This window comes from Pinus tabuliformis, chromosome 9 (assembly GCF_031772625.1).
Source record: "Pinus tabuliformis cultivar Carrire ecotype Pingquan chromosome 9, CPIR1, whole genome shotgun sequence".
Lineage (NCBI taxonomy): Eukaryota > Viridiplantae > Streptophyta > Pinopsida > Pinales > Pinaceae > Pinus > Pinus tabuliformis.
The window spans coordinates 1,221,206,864-1,221,224,399 of NC_142307.1; the positions used below are offsets into that span (position 1 = coordinate 1,221,206,864).

Genomic DNA, 17,536 nt, shown 5'->3' on the forward strand with positions numbered 1-17,536 from the left:
CATCCATTTTTGTGCCCATTTTTGCATCTTTTTTTGGACCATTTTTTACATCCACATTTACGTTTGATTTGTCTCCATTTTTCCCATCTCATTTTGCACCATATTTTGCGTCATTTGTTTCATCCAATTTTGCATCATTTTTAACACCATCTCTTGCATCTAATGTTACATCATTTTGAGCATCCAAATTTGCATTTATATTTGCATCTTATGTTGAGTCATGTGTTGTGTCCACCTTTTCATCTTATTTTGTGTCTAATGGTACATTCAATTTAGAGCCATTTTTTACGTCTACTTTTGTATTTGTTTTTGCACCAAGTTTTGCATCCAATTTTAAGCTATTTTATGCCCCTTTTTGCACCATTTTTTTGTGTCTACTTGTGTCGAATGTTGCACCATTATTTACACCGACTTTTTCATCCAATTTTGCATTTTTTTGGTGTCTAGTTTTACATCGTTTTCACCATCCAAATTTGCATCTTTTTTTGCCTCATTTTGTGTCCACATTTGGATATAATTTTGTGTCTGAGTTCGAGCCTAAATTTGCATGTGATTAGGAATCATTTTTTACATCCAATATGGCATCCTTGGTTTCACCTTTTTTCAGCCCCATTTTGCATCTTGTTTTATGTCTTTTCTTACATCTTTTTTTCTTTTCCTTGTTTGCACCCAAGTTTGCATCCCAAATTTACACCATTATTTGCATCATCATTTGTCATATTAATTTGTAACGTTTTTTGCTTCTTTTTAATGCTCAACTTTGCATCTTATTTTACATCTAGTTGTTGTCTTTTTTTGCATCTAATTTGGTGCCCATTTATGTGTCCTTGTTTTTTCCCAATTTGATATCCTTTTGTATGCCATGTTTTGTTCCCTTCTTTGTGTCAACTATTGCACAATTTTTCACTTCTAATTTAAAACACTTTGTATGTCAATTGTTGGCATTTTGTATTAATTCCTAGTTTAACATCCAATTTTACTTTCTATTTTGCATCCATGGTTACATCCGCATTTGACTTCTTATATAGAGTATATTTTTCTTTACATATATGATCCCCTTTATAGATTCATAGTGAAATATATGATAGTTTCTAAATATCATTAAAGCAGATATCACAATTCAAAATCATTTGTAAAGAAATTTAAGAGAAATTGACAACATCCATCCAAAAAAATAACAATGTGTCATTAACAATTTTCAAAACATGTATAAAATAGCAACATAATACTAATAAAATCAGTATTATTTTTAATCAAAACAATTAAAATTCAAATATGATTAACAAATCAAAATATTTCATGAATATCGTTATTCTACGATAAATTAACAACATACATAAATCAAACTCATCGTATGATTACAAAATCAAAATGTCTCATTGATATAGGGTAAATTCACAACACCCATCTAAACATAGCAATGTCATTCTACACAATAATTTCTTCATAAAAAACAATGCATGTGCATGCCTAGCTACCACCACCAAGATCATCCTCATGATCATCTTGACCATCCTCATTACTCTGATCCACATCATCACCAACACCGCAACTATCATCATCATCTCCTCCTTCACCACCATCATCCTCATCCTCATCCTCATCATCTCCTGATATATGTTGAACATAATTTGGATCATCGTCTTGGCAATCATTACCTATAGCATTCTGACAAAAAAAATCAATATTACATGTTAGTATTAATTACATAACACAACGCATGTTTTTGTTATACAATGTTAACCATAAAATGAGGTAAGATATAATATCTAATAGTACTAAAAAATAAAATGAAAATATGGTTTAAAAGTATATTGGAAATCCAACTAAGATTACATACCATAGAGTCCATCCAAACAACAAATTCAACCCATCTCTTTTGCTGCAACACCTCCTTTTCCAAATGATTTGGAGGTCTTCCATATTTTAGTTCCTATCAATCAGTAAATAGGGAGAAATTAGATAACAATGACTTTCTTCTAGTACAAAATTTATTAAAAAAATATCACATGTTTAATATACTTACAAAGGTTGTTATCAGTGCTTTTAAACCTTTCTGGCCACTACGATGAGTGACTTTTGTCTTGGTTAACCTCGCCTTGGATGCCTTGTCCTTAAACATAAACCAATTCAATTTATTTTCACACAAATACATGTCTAAGATACTTATAAGTATTAATACATTCTAAATAATGTTTAATGAAAAATTCAATACCTGAATGCTCTCATTGTCGGCTTTTCTTTGTGCATCCAACTTCTCATATGATTTTACAAGTTCTTTCCATACTTTAAAAGGTATGTCAATAGGTCTTTGTTTCAGTCTTTGATCTTGAGGCATTTTTTTAATTTTTCTTGTTTGGGTAAAAATTTTGGTTAAAAAAAACCGAACAAGTAATTTGCATCAATGGCATGGGGACTCTATGGATATGTGTAAAAAAATGGCTATAAAGAAAACATCCAAAAAACATATGAGCTCTCCCTTTGATGGTCACTTGGGGCATATGGCTGGAAAGGAACAACTCCATTTTCGAAAATCAAGGACAATCCTTTCTCAAAGTCCTTCCTAATATTTGCTCCAAATGTCTTAAAATGAAAAACAAAATTCAAACGTCATCCTTAAACATCTCCCTTAAATATAACGTTGGACCATAAATTCTTCACTTTTATTGTTATTGGCTCTGGAATGATTTTTCTATATGCAATTATATAATGAAATATATGTGCACTAATGAAAAAACATTGAGTTTCATTTTTCATAATCACAAACAATGAAAAAAGAATCACACGTAACTAGCATCATTTTGGAAATTTTATATTTATTAAAAATCTTTAACATGTTTTCCTCCCATATCTCATAAAAAGGTCTGAAATTTTTTATATACTCTCCAATAAGCACTACAACAAAACCAGTGATTTGGAGGTTTTACACTAAGTTTTTCAACATCGAACTTACTAGGGCTTGCACCACCGGGGTTATTAGTAAGAATCTCATGAGGTTTGCATAGCCATGATTATTAGAATCAAAATAGTAGGATTTGCACTAAAAAACAGTTCATAGAGCTTTCCTGCTGGGGAGAAAATCACAAGTTCAACTTCTGCAGTGCAGAGCACCGAGAGCTCGTAAGCTTTCTTCAGCAATCCACCTACGTTTGGAAAATGTAGCCTACCTGCTGGCGATGTTCTCAATCCTCTTCCTCTGCATCTTTCCCCTCACTATTCTTGTATGTCCTCTTTCGTTTTTCCCTCCAAACAAACCCTCTCAAATTGAGAAAGCAAAACAACTCACTCGATGAGAATCCGAATCCAATTATCGCTTCTAACAATAACCCAATACGATACCAGAAGTGATTACACAAAACCTCATTAACTCTTCATTTGTTTGGAAAAGAGCCAAGCATATACTTCTGACGAGGGTTTCCGTCTCAAGTCTCGCTCGCAGGACGTCGCTTAGTCAATTGCGAGAAAAGTTTTCCACCAGCCTGTCACATTCGGTTTGTCACACTATATATTAAAATAAGGTTGATCATACTAACAATAAGGTTGTATAGTTTAAAAGGAGGGCTCTCCTGACTGCATTTGGTTGGTTTATAGAAAAGATTGCTGGAATGTGTAATGTGAATGCTCTGCTAACTGTTTTTTATGCATTTGGAAGTATTAAAACCCCCTAGGATAATTAATGTAAGACCTGTTAATTAATGTGTAAAGATGGCTATTGTCCTTGGGCTACCTTAGTTGTTCGTGTTTAGTGATCTGTGGTATTATGACTCCTCAAGTCACTATTAAACCATGAGAACCATGCCCAGGCAAACTAGTGTGACATTGTGGATGAGAACCAAAACTAGACTCCTATAACCTCCTTTTTCATCCTTTAAATTGCAGAATTAACTGACTGTTCTAGTAATCATTCTTGAGCACCTGAAGATGTGCACCCTAAATAATAAGAATAATACCCTGTAACATATGAATAGTCCATCCTGTGCATGTAGGATATGCACATGAGGTCCAATAAAATCACTAACCAGAATACCAGGGGTTATTAAAGCCTCTACAGGTTGATATATATGAATGTTACAATGTGCAGGAGTATGATTCAATTCCATACGAAAATACAAAACATCTGATAGGATTTCCTTATACCTCATAGGCAAACAACCATTGTCCCTTCTATAGATGAGCAGAATAAGTGCTTGGTTCTCTACACTAAATAAAGACAAAGTATAGTACTTATTGCTGACAAAATAGGATTTAAATCGCGGTTCAATTGCTTGACATTCAGCTGGTCACAGAATTGTAGAGTGCATAATCATAAGTGATGTTGCGAGCCTCATTGCTCAAAGTCTAAGGGTCTTGCGAGCCATAATCACAGCCATGTATGGCATATCTTGTGATTATGGCATTTTATGAGGTCAATTCTTGTGAAGACATTTCAGTTTATAATAAATTTTGAACCTCAACAGAGTTTTGGCAAGACCTGGCTGAGCTAGGACATCAACAACACAGCTGATATGAATGACATAATCTAGCCTCAAGAGGGAGCCTCTTTTGATTCATCACTCTAACAATCTATGAAGTGGTGGAAAGCATAACAACTTCCCCTTGAATATGACACCTAAACTGAGTACAAATCCTAAATGATGCAGCCCTTGGTGCATGTCTCTCAAGGTATCGATATTTCAAATGTTGAAAGCTCTTGTGCCCATTTGATATGCATTCGATTGCAGTTCCCCTGAAGAAAGAATCTTATAAAGGTGAGGCCATGGCCAATATGTTAGCCATATCCATTGGAGTTGCCATTGCTTGACAAATTTAGTGTGATCAATCCCACCATGATTCACATGGGCTTCTACTCAACACTGGTTGTTGCTATTGTAAGAGTCTTCAAGCTCGTTGAACCCATAGTATTGATAAGTGTATTCTTTGGGTCTCTGGTTTTCAAATTCTGCCTATGTTTTCCTCTCAGTATCATTATTTCAAATGCTGAAAGCTCTAATTCCCATTGCTGTGTATTTGATTGTGGTTTCCCTGAAGAAAGAAGCTTATAAAGGTGAGCCCGAGGCCAATATGTTGGCCATATCCATTGGAGTTACTATTTTAGCTTATGGGGAGGCCAAGATGAATGCATGGGAGGTGATTCTCCAGTTAAGTGCAGTTGCATGTGAGACTACCCAATTGGTTCTCATACAAATTCCACGAACATCAAAAGGGATTAAGTTGAATCCCATCACATCTTTGTTGCTCCTTGTTGCCTTGTTTTTCTCAGCACCCCCTGGGCCTTAGTAGAATACCCATTTCTCATAATCAGGGTCTCTTCCTTTGATTTGGATTACATGACATTTCTGCTTGTGCCTTGGCTCTTAATCTTGCAGTGTTTCTTCTGATAGGAAAGACTTCAGTCTTGACTATGAATGTTGCTGGTCTTGTCAAGGACTGGCTGCTCATAACATAATCTTTGTCTGTAATAAATGAAAAGGTTACAGTCATAAACTTGAGTGGGTGTGGACTGGCTTTTCTGGCTGTCTGTTACTATAATCATTTGAAACTTCAAGCTCTCAAGTCCAATGACAACCAACCAAAGTACCTCAGCAGTGCAGCTGATGCCAATGATGAAGGAGAAGGTTTGATAATGACGAGTGGGAGATTCTCAATCAGAGATTCAGAACCAGTAGAGAAAATCCAAACTCAAGCTTCAGGATTAGGTATTTAGATCATTAATATTGTCTTGTGCTAGAGATTACTGTTCTTGGATTGGCTCCTCTATGCTCAGATCTATTTGCAGGGAACAGGCCAGTCATTCACAGTGAAGAAGATAATGACAAGATTAGTGTATAATGATGGACAGGATGGTGCCATGGTGCCAACCTAAATCTCAAGTAAGGAGACATCTATTCATCAATTTGTCAAGAAGCATGGCCTACAATTCAATTGCTCTAAGCCTATCACTTCTTCCACCTATCAAATAAATTGTTTCCTGTTTGTTTAGTTGACTATGGTTCTAATAAATATACTATTGTTTGATGTAAAAAGACAAAACAAAACAAAAAATATGGAAAGTACCCAAGTACAAATTACATGCCAACCTGCTCAACAAAGAGAGAGGGGTCAGAATAGTATATCTATTTGTGAAGTTATAATCACGATGCAATCATTTCAAAAAATCACTGATATAATGAAAATACTAACTAAACATAGAATCTAGTCGTAATTCAATTTTGAGTGAGGAATCAACAATTTTCCCGAGAGGCAACCCATATAAAGAACGAGAAAAGGTTTTGGTGTGATATTGGTGGAGAGAGAACATGGCTAGGTACATGATTATACTAATCACAAAGAACAGATGCTGAATTTTTATGTTAAGAGTAACACCTTATTATGGTGGAAGACTTTATTACTGCAGCTTGGGTTAGATATTCCTTTGGTAAACTAGGTAATTATTGAGTAGCAAGTTCAAAAACGTTACCTCTCAAAAGGGCTTACAGAAAGTTAATTGAATGAAGTTAATGCACCCAGTAGACAGAGCCATAGGAGATTGTGAATCTAGATTCACGGGGCTATTGAGATCTCTCACTCGAACATAGAAACGTTTAAAAATATATAAATTTGTATATGGATTGAAAGTTTTTGAGAAAGTTTTCATATACTAATGCCTCGCACCTTGCATTAGGTTCAAGGAGCATGTGTTGCCGAGGAGGCTTTGGGTGGAGGTCATCACAGATCACCTTGATGGCCAATTATTTGAGGGCCTAAGAAAAGTCATTTAGCAGCTGTAGATTTTGGATCATGTATAGGGAATAGGGAGGCACCAAGAACACATGTTCTAGGAGTTTATAGAAAATACATAGGAAGGCAGGGACCATCTCTTAAAGCCTACAACATGCAGCAGGGGGCTACATGCCCACAACATGCACAACAAAGCAATGCATCCACATTTACCGAAATGAAGAAATATGAACAACCTACTACAGAGGAATGTTAGATGTGTGGAGGGACATATTTTTAGAGATATTGCCCATAGGTGTACAAAGGGACAAAATTTGAGCAGAATTGGACAACGGGGAGACATATGAACAGAGCGTATAGGATTCAGTCATCTTAGACAGTCAACTTTGATTATTCCAAATCTGCTCAACCTCTCAGAAGGTTGCAAAAACGAATTTGCATTTTATGACAATCTGCCATACTTTGTAACCATTATTCTATTTGTGATACATTTATCTATAAGCTGGGTCATGTCAGTCAATTTTCAAGTTTTCATGGATGAGTTCAAATAAAATCTCTCATAAGCCTAAGTTTTGGTTGCAATCCGAACCTAGCAGTCAGACAAATCTGTGTCAGATATTCACTCTCCTGCTTGTAGGCTGTGCGTTACTCCAAAGTTATCTTCCATCCATATAGAGTGTATGCAGAGTCCATTACGGATACCGTCAACTACAACAGTCCAACATATAAAGAAACTTTTGATAATGACTATAAAATTCAAATCATAAATGATAAAACTATCAAAATTAAATTTCACATGCAATTTTTCCGAAATTGGATGTTGTCAAATTTAAAATGAGTTTTTGCATCGGTATCAACCCCCAAAACAAGAACCTTCCTTGCAGCAAAGAATACCCACTCACTTTTATAACAGGAACTAAAGACTACAGATATGAAAAACTTTAATAACTGAAAACAGCTTTCGACGGCCCTTAAATGAAACCATCTCTACAATTCTAAAAATATGGAGCAAAAATTCTTTTAAAGCAAAATCCCACTCACAAAACCATATATACTGCTACTACGGCAAACAATTGCATGGAGAGTATGGAATGCATAAACGACATCAAATTTGCAGTATAACTGAATCTATTTTTCCGAAATTCATAAGAAATGAAAAATACAATGGGATCTTGTTAAGGACATAGCAGCAATGCTTTCTATGAACAATATCTGCTAGTTCAAACCTAAAGAAATCTGCACATAACAAAACTCCACTAAGAACAGATCTGAATCAGGGACTTTAACACCTTGACTTGTACTGGCAAGCACACCAGGTTCACTCTTCCATGAATAACGGTAAACCCACCACAGTCAAGCTTTTCCCTTTCAAGATAGCTAAATTAAGGAACATGAAAAAACCATTTCACTAATTAAACAAGAAAGGATGATCTGGAACTTTTTCCCAATTACCAGTTCTACCATAACAGAAACACTGAGCATGCATAAACCCATTTGCTGGCCAATAAGAAATTACAGAGGGTACCTACTCAGATTTTCCAAGACATCACCTGATATAATTAAAAAAGGATGCGGGTCCATTTATTTGAGCTCGTCTTTTTTTTTAACAGAAACAACTCATTCTTTTTGGAAGGAACGGATCAATCTCCTAGGACGTGTCGCCCAGGGGATTACCACGTATATGTGAGAGGATGTAAGAAACAACACACTTGGACTCGAACCTAGGCCAGTGGAGAGGTAAACTCTCACCGATTTACCAGGTAAACTCTCACCGAGGTAAACAGAACGCAAGGGCAAAACACCCCGCGGGGAGATGAATTATTTTACCAATTTTTGCTCAAGAAAAGCAATGCCATTAAATTGTCTTCAATTCTTGTCATATCAGCTAACACCATAAACTGATAGAAAAAGGGTGCATATACACATTGTTTTACAGCCCTCGAGTTTCCTTATAAACCGAATAAGCACGATTCAACCCTAATTTTTTTTCCCAAAATTCACACGAACATAATTTAGAAAGGAAAAGAAGGAAACCCTTAGATGGTTGTTTTTTCTCCTTTTCTTCTTAAAATTGACAGAGATAAAACAATTAAAGAAAAATAAAACGCAAGGGAAAAATGAATCCCACTGTGGGATGAATTATTTCACAAGTTTTCTAAACAATGGCAATTTCAATTAATCGTCTGTCTCTTATTTTCCATCACTTCTTTGAACCAGAGAACTGCATAAATTGATCGAAAAAAAAAAAGATATAAAGTCATTTTTTCTCCCCTCGCGTTTTATTCGAATCCATAGAAATTCTATTCTACCATAATGTTTACCCCCATATTCACATAAACCCACCATAAACAAAAATAGAGAAACCTTACGATGATTTTTTTATCCATAGAAACCCAATTCAACCTTGATGTCTTTTCCCAGATTCAAATAACCCCAATTGATAAAGAAAAAAGAGAAACCCTAAGATGGTCTTTTTACGCCGTAAGGCGTTCCCTCTGAGATCAACTCCCCTCTCTGCTTACCTGTCATCTTGTAAGCCACACGATTATATGTTAGACGATTGCAACAATTTCAGCCGTTGATCGTTGATTCAAAAGGGTTGCCCAAACGGTTTGGGCGTTTCATTTGGCATCGAATAGTTTCATCTTCTCGAAATATCAGGGGTTTGAGATAGGCGTACCGGATACGAGGCGTACTGTGTTTTGAAAAATTTTCTCCGTTAATTATTTTCTCTGAGTCTGAGTACTTGTAGCAGAAGGCATGAATTCTCAAGGAAAGGGTTCGCTGGAATCGGTGGATTATGCATTCCTTGGTAGGATATTAGATTGGGCTGGGCTTTTCACGTAGGCAGGAATTCATAATCGGCGCTGCAAGCGGTGGATTATGCATTCCTCGGCAGGACATTAAATTGGGGACGATGTGTTATCTGGGAAAAATGCTTCAGATCCAGGGAAGACACCCAATTCTGAGCCAGGTGATATAGTATTACCAATGTTATCAGACACCAGTGATAATTTGAAGTCCTCTAGTGCTGTGCAGACAGAAATTGCCATGGGAGAGCAGTCTGGGGGTGCAGAGAATAATAATTTGGTAGTTGATCAGTCTGGGGGTGCACAGAATATTAATTTGGTAGTTGATCAGCGTGGGGGTGCAGAGAATATTAATTTGGTGGTTGATCAGTCTGGGGGAGCAGAGAATATTAATTTGGTAGTTGATGGTCTTTCCAGGGATAACAGTTGTCCCTCTAGGCCTGATGGTTCAATTGTGTCTGCTTCATGGGAAGAGGAGGAAGGTTCCAAAGGTAGAGAAGTGCTGGTAGAGCAGGGATTGGAAGCTTATGTATCCGTACATAGTTCTCCTTCAAACTTCACCAATGATATGGACTCTCCTTCCTTACAAGGGGAATCAATTAGTGTTTATGCTGTTAGAGATCTTGCACCTGAACACAGTGGTATAGGGAATTCACTTTCTGAATTGGGAAAAGATGAAGATAGCATGCCATACAGAGATCCTAAATTGCAAGAGCAAGTACACGCTCTGGAGAGCACCGATGTTGAGCTTGCAATTCTTGAGTTTGATAATGCAAATGAATTAGAACAGGTAAATCTAAATTTTTCTGAAGGCTCTTAAGAGAGCCAAAAAGCTCATTTGGAGGACAAAGTTGCTGCAGGGGATGAAATAAACTCGTTTGCTGTTTTGATTTTCTTATATATTGGGCACTGAGGATGTCTTTATTCATTTATAAGCTCACCTTGTTTTGGTTAGGGTTTTGCAGGAAGTCAGGTCTCCAGTTCTGGACTTGAAAAATGATGAACATGGAGAGCTACGGGGAGCTGGACAGTGCAGTGAGGATATACCTGTTGCATTTTTAAAAAATTGCAGTTCACAGCCTTCTCATGTTGATACCCTACATCACTTCAAAGGTGACAAGAACAGGAATATGAGCATGGACGAGTCCTTTGTGGATGCGCTTGACCATCTGACGGAAAGTAGAAGTGCAAGTCTGGAAGAGTCTAGTTTTCTTCTGAAGGGTAATTTTCTTGAGAAGGAAGGTCAGTTATCAAAACTTTATGCATGCGGTGAAGAAGCTGAAAAACCCGCTTCACTACTTGTAGAACAAGAGCAATTGAGACAGATAGCTCATGACTTGGAACAGGAGAAATTAGAAATGGCAAATACCTCGGATGACTTGAGATCCCAGCTGCAAAGCAAAACCCTGGAAATTACACAGCAGAATCTTCATGATTCCATTGAACAGAAAGGTACACTTGCAGTTGCCAGTGATTCTGAGACAAAAGTGACTTACATTGAAGACTTGGAAAAAGCAACTGGTTTGTTGGAAGAGAAACCCCAGATATCTCAAACAGATGGGGAACATTTGACAAAGAATGGGAATCAATGTCCACTTGATTTTAAGACTCTGCGACAGAAATTAGAGGATCTTGAAGCAGAGAAAGCAGCCGCTTTTTCTAAAATCAAGGAAGCTGAACAAAATGTACGAGTGGAATCAGTGGGTGAAATCAAAGAAGGTAAGGCTTGTCTTGAAGTTGAAGTTGAAAGATTTATCAAGAGAGCCAAGGACAGAGAAGAAAATTATATTGAAATGTTAGAAAAACTCAGAACTCAAGAACAAAGTCTGAACGATGAAAATCACAATCTTTTAACGAAGCTTGATGAGCATGCAAAGAATATGGCAAAGGCAGAACAAGAAAATCAGCTTGTAAGAAATGAATTGGTTGAAATGAGACCTGTTCTAGATGAAGCTATTAAAGCTAAAGAACAGATTACAAGAGATTTGAATGTTATAAGCTGGAGACATGTTCTACAATGGTTGAAAAAGAACAACTTGAGACAGAAGCTATGAGAACAAGGCAGCTGACTGATGAACTTAATGGTCAAATATCTCAACTTAGTGATGAAATGCATGAAATAGAGGCTGAAAAGGTTAAAGCGATGAACGATCTTGATGAATTCAAGGTCTTGGTCAAAAAATTAGAAAATGAGAGAGCAGAGCTATCTGAATATCTTCATGTAGTGAGAGCTGAGCTGGAGCAAATGAAAAAAGAAGTTGATTTCCACCAAAAACATGAAGAAGAAAGGAATCGATTCTCTGAGGAGAATGCCAAACTTTCTGCAGAGCTATATGATTGCAAGGAATATTTATCAAGGAGGCAAGATGAAAAATCAGAACGTGATAAGCAATTGAGAGATATGGTACTTGAGCTTCATAAAGCTACATCAGAAAATATGAATTTTGCAAGCAATGTGTGCAAGCATAGACATATGTTAACAGAGGTAGAGGGTGAATGCTTTCTACCTATCCCTGAGGCAAGATGCGACTCAGCTTTGTTGCAGAGTCAAACAGAACCATTGCATGGAGAGTATACTGACCAAGAAACATCATTGGGTGTTCAGAAAACTGATTGTCAAAATTCAACAGTTCATAAGGCAGAAAACATTGAGGAAACCATTCAACCATCTAAATCTATTAATGAATCAGAAATTTCAAATATTGATTTGCAGCTTGCTATTGCTGTGAGTTTTACAGTAAAACAGCTTGCAAAATGTACAATCTTGCAGGTAATATTTGAATTCCATAGTTTAGAGATTTCAGAAATGCAAAATTCATTTGAAAAACTAAGGAGTTTCTGTGATGCAGGGGGAGAGAGATTCAGCTATACAACAACTTGCTATTATCCATGATCAGCTTAGAAAGTTGGTCCAGCAGCAAGAGAGGATGACTGAGCATAGTGAAGAGCTAGTTGATCGTCTGCGGCATGCAGAGTCCAGTGAAGTTGGAGAAGAAAACATGCAATCTTTTGTGGCATTGGACATCCCGGTCGCTGACTGTAGCAAGTTCATGAAACATTTGCAGAAAGCATTGGATGAAAGATCACAGTTTGAACCCACTATAAGAGAACTTGAGTCTGTTTTGTTTTCAAAGGACCAAGATATTCAAGATATGAATGTTAAGTTAGTTGAGCTATCTCAGAAATGTGCCCAACTTGAAGAGATTAGTGGTAAGTGCACAGTACTGGATGAAAAATGCACTGAAATGGCTTTTCAAGCAGCCCAAAATGCAAATGAAAGAGATTCCTTACATTTGGAGGTAGATGCCCTTAGAAAATCTCTTTCAGAAAAGGAAACATTAATGAAAGCTTCTTCAGAATTTTATTCTGACTTGAAACACCAGTTTGACACTACCATAGAGGAGTTAATAGCTGCCATTGAGGAAGTCATTCAAGATGAGACTTTGGCATCTGTTCCTTGCTCGGAGAGAATGTCTTATCTGGAGACAAGCCTCCTTTTTCTTATTGAGGAGTATAAGGTAGCTTTTTCACAAGTGAACCTGGTTCATAAATGCTTACTTGAGCTTGCTTCTAATTATGGAAACTTGTTGGAAAAAAAACCGACACTTTCTTTGGATGTGTTCCTCAGAGAAGTCTTCAGTTACAAAGAAAAGGAAGTAGACCAGTTAAATGAAGAAGTAAACGTAATGAATTCAATTAAAACTCAGCATGAAGAAGAAATTAAGGAACTGAAGGACCATTTATGTAAATTTGACGAGAATCTTAAAGAAATGAGCATGGATAACAGCAAAATGAGAACTGAGCTTGAGCAGACAGAAAGCAAATTGTCATCAGTGAGAGAAAAGCTTAGTCTGGCCATCGCTAAAGGAAAAGGATTGGTTCAGGAACGCAATACACTAAGACAATCATTAGTGGACAAGTCCAATGAGCTAGAAAAATGTTTGCAGGAATTGCAGAAGCAAAATGATACATTGCATGAAATTGAAATGAAAGCTTCTAAGCGTGTTAAAGCACTGGAATTAGAGCTAGAATATATTCAGAATTCTGCAAGTGCTTTTCGGGAATCAGTTTCTAACAAGGACTCACTTCTTCAGAAAATTGAAAATGTCTTTGGGGAGATGAATTTGCCAGAGGCAATCCACTCCAAAGAAATAATTGATAAAGTTGAGTGGCTTGCAAAATCATCTCTTGGAGTAAATAACACTATGTCTGAAACAAGTGTGGATGATGACAAAACTGGGAAGAGTCATCTTGAAGATCTAAAAGAAGAGTACGAGGAACTACAAAATAAATACCGTAGTGTAGTTGAGCAGTCAGATATACTGGAGAAGACTTTGTTGGAAAGGAACCATCTTATTCAAAGATGGGAACAAATCCTTGAGAATGTTGATATGCCAACATCTATGCGAAATACTGATCCAGAATTTCAGATTGAATGGCTCAGCAGAGCACTAACGCAGGCCCAACAAGATGCAGCTTGTTTTAAGCATGAAATTGAGAATGCTCAAAGAATTGCTGACTTATCTGCCTTTGAAGTGGAGGACTCGAAGAGGAGAATAGAAAGCCTAGAGGAAAATCTCTTGAAAGTAAACTATGAAAAACAGGAATATGTGAAAAGCCTCGAGGAGCTTAATTCTAAATTTGAATCTCTAAACGAGCAAGCAGTTCAAGATGCATCCCGGAAAGAGTGTTTATGCAATGATCTTGTTGATCAACCTATGAGTGAGTCCCCTGTGGAATCAAGCATTGCTGATAGGAATTTAATTGTAGAAGACTGTATGAAGAGACTATTGGATATGGTTATTGAAACATTGAAAGATCAAGATCTACAGGAGTTATCTTTATTCTGAATTAATGGGGAGCATCTCGAAGGATGTATCAAGAAACTCATAGAAAAGCTAAATGAATTATCTGAAGAAGTTGAAAAGCTCAAGGAAAGTGGTGATGCAAAGATGATGGAGCTTCAGGGTCTTCAGGCTGCAATGACCACAAAAACTACAGAACTTGAGGAAATGACTAAAAAGCAAGAAGAAGTCTATTTAGCAGTGGCATCACATAGAGTAGAGATAGAAAGTCATATTGTCCCCCTTCCTTTACCTTCACCTTCAACTACGCAATTTCAATCCAAATATGAGGGGTCTAGACAAGTTCAATGGACATTTAAGACTACTTGCATTCCTTTTCGTAGCCACTTTAACCCCCAAATACGCTTTTCGACATGGCTTCCTCAAATTAAAACTCAAATACATCGACCCTTGTTTTCAAAAAAGCCCATAAAAGCCCATTCACATTTGAATAGTCTTCCACACACTATGCCTTACGGCGTTTTCTTTGCAACATTAGGTGCAAATGCTAGTTTTAAACCTGCTATTCTTCTTAAAATTCATACAGATCAAACTGAAAAATTAGAAATTAAACAAATTTGCGTACATGGAAAACCCCTCAGACATTGGCAACAGCCGGGGTAGGGCCGCCGAGGAAGGAGAGAAATCCAGGAACGGGCTCCTCTTCGTCCAAAAAGAGATCTTCAGGAACCCTAAACGCGCCATGTGCGCACACCATCGCTACCCCGATCATCAACGTCGAAATGAGCACAGCCCCGACGCTCGTCATAAAGACGATAACAATCGTAAGGACTGTCAGGATTCCCAGCACCTCCCGGTCGCTATAGGTTCTATCGAGCAGAACCAGGGGCTCCCTCCTCAATAGATAAAGGAAGATCCAGCCCCCTAGGAGAGCAACGAGGAGGAAAAACGAGATAGGGTTGGACAAAAGGCTGAAAGCGAGAACGCCAGAGAGCAGGAGGAGGTAATTCACGCGGAAGTATGTCCAGTTCTTGCGGACCCTGGTGACCGCTTCTGCCATGGATGCGGGCTTTGCCAGGGAGTTGCGGTCTATGAGCTCTAGCCATGGCCTCCTTTGGGAAAGGGCGTTGTTGGTACCTTCTAAGAGCCCAGAGAAGAAAACACGAGCGGCGGTCGGCGTCGTTGGCAACGTCGTTATTGTAGGCACCGTGTCTGCAGATGACAATGTTGGAAGAGGGCTATAAGCAGCTGCCATTTTCTGGTTCTGGTCTGAATTAGAGTCTGTAAGCAGGGAACTACATGGAAAAGATCGCAGCAGCGCAGTAGCAGAGGCCTTCTGAATCAAAATGTATTATCGGTGTGGAATGGCAACACCAGCCTCATAACAATGAATATGAATAGCCCTCTAATTTTACGTTTTCATATTGATTTGCTGAGACTAATTTTTTCATCTTTGGTTTTCACATTTCCCAACGGTGTGTCCTTCAACATTTATGATTTTTATATGTTTAGTTAGTATATATTATGTTGATATATTAGTTAATTATGTAGTCGTAAGAGTGGATGGTTGACTTTTGTGTGGGAAGGAAAACTGAAAAATGGTTTTATGAATTAAAATATCAATATATTAATAAATATAAAAATGGTTGATTATAGTTATTTTCTTTCATTTGCATTTGTTAATGGGATTGTGTTAGGTGGTGCGTGGTGTTAGGTGATGGGTGATGTATGTTAGAAGAAATAATATAATTGTGATAATTAATAATTAATGTGGTTATATAAATTAAATGGTTGATAAATTCTGGTATGTGTAATAATTTTAGTTTATTGTACTTGGTGTATGTGAATACAACTATGTAAATTTTGAATATATGTAAATTATGTGAAAATAAACTCATGACTACCTTGACTGCGCTAACATGCAGTGAAGTTTGGAATGGGCAGATTGGGGAAGGACATCACCCATATTGTCCCCCTTCCTCATGGAATGTGGCTGAGACAGGACATCACCCATATTGTCCCCCTTCCTCAAGGAATGTGGCTGAGACAGGATGATAGCCTTAAGGGAAAACAAAAAGATGACTAGACAACAAGTTGAAGAGTGTGGAAGAGTAGTCGAAGTGTGTGGAAGAGGCACATAATAATGGGTACAGAAGCTTGCTGCACAAAGAACATGCAGAATGCTAGAGACTGTGAAACAAGGGAGTCTTGGGAGAAGACACTAGAGAAGAAATTTGTGTCAAGTTGTTGGTGAGAAGATAACATGTGTAAAGATGGGTGCGATTGAACCCAATGCTTTGTGAATTAGGAAAACATTTCTTGTGACCACATGAAGGCCATTGAACCATGTGTTTAAGCTTGGAGGGCCAGTGGGAACTCATTGGAGGAATTGGGTCACTATGGTGCTTTCCATGAGGTTGATAAACCACCTGGACATTGGATTATGGACCCCTACGATTCTTGCCATGAATATGCAACTGATAAACCACCAAAAGCCGTGGATTTCGCCTCTTGGAACTGAGATATAACCCATTTAGCCTTAGGTAAAGTCATGTGTTTTAACCCAAAGAGCAAGTGAATCACTATGGTGGTTACTGCTAGAAAGTGATTGATAAACCACCTAGACAGTGGACTCCTCATCATGGTTATGTGATTAAGCCTTGGGTGTGAATTTCCTTGAATACACATCCCCTCGAACTTTAGATCTGGTTCGAAGGGGCGGGTGGTTAGCTACAATAAAGGCTACAGTGTGACTAGCCTATGGTTGGATGGAGAGTTGAAGTCCCTCCTTCAGTTTCCAACCATATTGAAACACATAGATAAGTGTAACATGTTTGTGTATATTGTCTTATGGACTATGATGACTTTTGTTTTGAAGCAATATCTTGTGTGTTTGTAAATGTGATAATTCCCTGGCTGTGAAGTTTGTTGATATGTTCATGAGTGGAATAACATTTGCAAAATTATGGTTTCGATACTTACTTGGGCTATGTTATTTATTATTATGTTCATGATGAAAGTGTAGTTATGTGTTTATGTATACGTAAATGTACCCTAAGAACATGTTGATGAACATATAGTTCAGACCACTCATGCACTGGTTATTTAGTGTGAATCGAGAGTTGGGCTTTAGGCCTTGGGTTATATTACACATTAAGGCCTTGAGTAGTTAGGCTAGGTGAGGTAGCAATCATCCTACTTTAT

The 17,536-nt window shown here is 37.5% G+C and overlaps 2 protein-coding genes across 7 annotated transcripts; one reads left to right on the plus strand and one right to left on the minus strand.

Annotated features, from left to right (window-relative positions):
* Nucleotides 1-1,262: 1,262 nt before the first annotated feature.
* On the minus strand, nt 1,263-15,785 carry LOC149152929 (PRA1 family protein B1-like). Of its 6 annotated transcripts, none has more exons than XM_089440104.1 (4): nt 2,216-5,903; nt 2,027-2,113; nt 1,841-1,933; nt 1,263-1,668 (listed from the first exon to the last, which is right to left on the minus strand). In XM_089440104.1, exons 1-4 carry the CDS (start codon nt 2,336-2,338, stop codon nt 1,471-1,473), a joined length of 501 nt encoding a protein of 166 aa, XP_089296230.1. In that variant the 5' UTR covers nt 2,339-5,903; the 3' UTR covers nt 1,263-1,470. The 6 variants fall into 6 exon arrangements, 2 of the variants coding, with proteins under 2 accessions (XP_089296230.1, XP_089296229.1); XR_016262682.1 differs by adding an exon at nt 14,958-15,785 and having other exon boundaries at nt 1,448-1,658; nt 2,027-7,425; XR_016262683.1 differs by lacking the exon at nt 2,216-5,903 and adding an exon at nt 14,958-15,784 and having other exon boundaries at nt 1,448-1,658.
* Nucleotides 11,442-14,872, plus strand: LOC149152930 (uncharacterized). The gene is made up of 2 exons (XM_089440102.1): nt 11,442-12,297; nt 12,377-14,872. Exons 1-2 carry the CDS (start codon nt 11,545-11,547, stop codon nt 14,375-14,377), a joined length of 2,754 nt encoding a protein of 917 aa, XP_089296228.1. The 5' UTR covers nt 11,442-11,544; the 3' UTR covers nt 14,378-14,872.
* Nucleotides 15,786-17,536: the final 1,751 nt, after the last annotated feature.

Excerpts from the sequence above, each read along its gene's own strand:
- LOC149152929 (XM_089440103.1), bottom strand. The coding sequence starts at position 15,587 with ATGGCAGCTGCTTATAGCCCTCTTCCAACATTGTCATCTGCAGACACG.
- LOC149152930 (XM_089440102.1), top strand. The coding sequence starts at position 11,545 with ATGGTTGAAAAAGAACAACTTGAGACAGAAGCTATGAGAACAAGGCAG. Across the intron at positions 12,298-12,376 it reads CAAAATGTACAATCTTGCAG|GGGGAGAGAGATTCAGCTAT; the intron begins GTAATATTTGAA and ends TCTGTGATGCAG.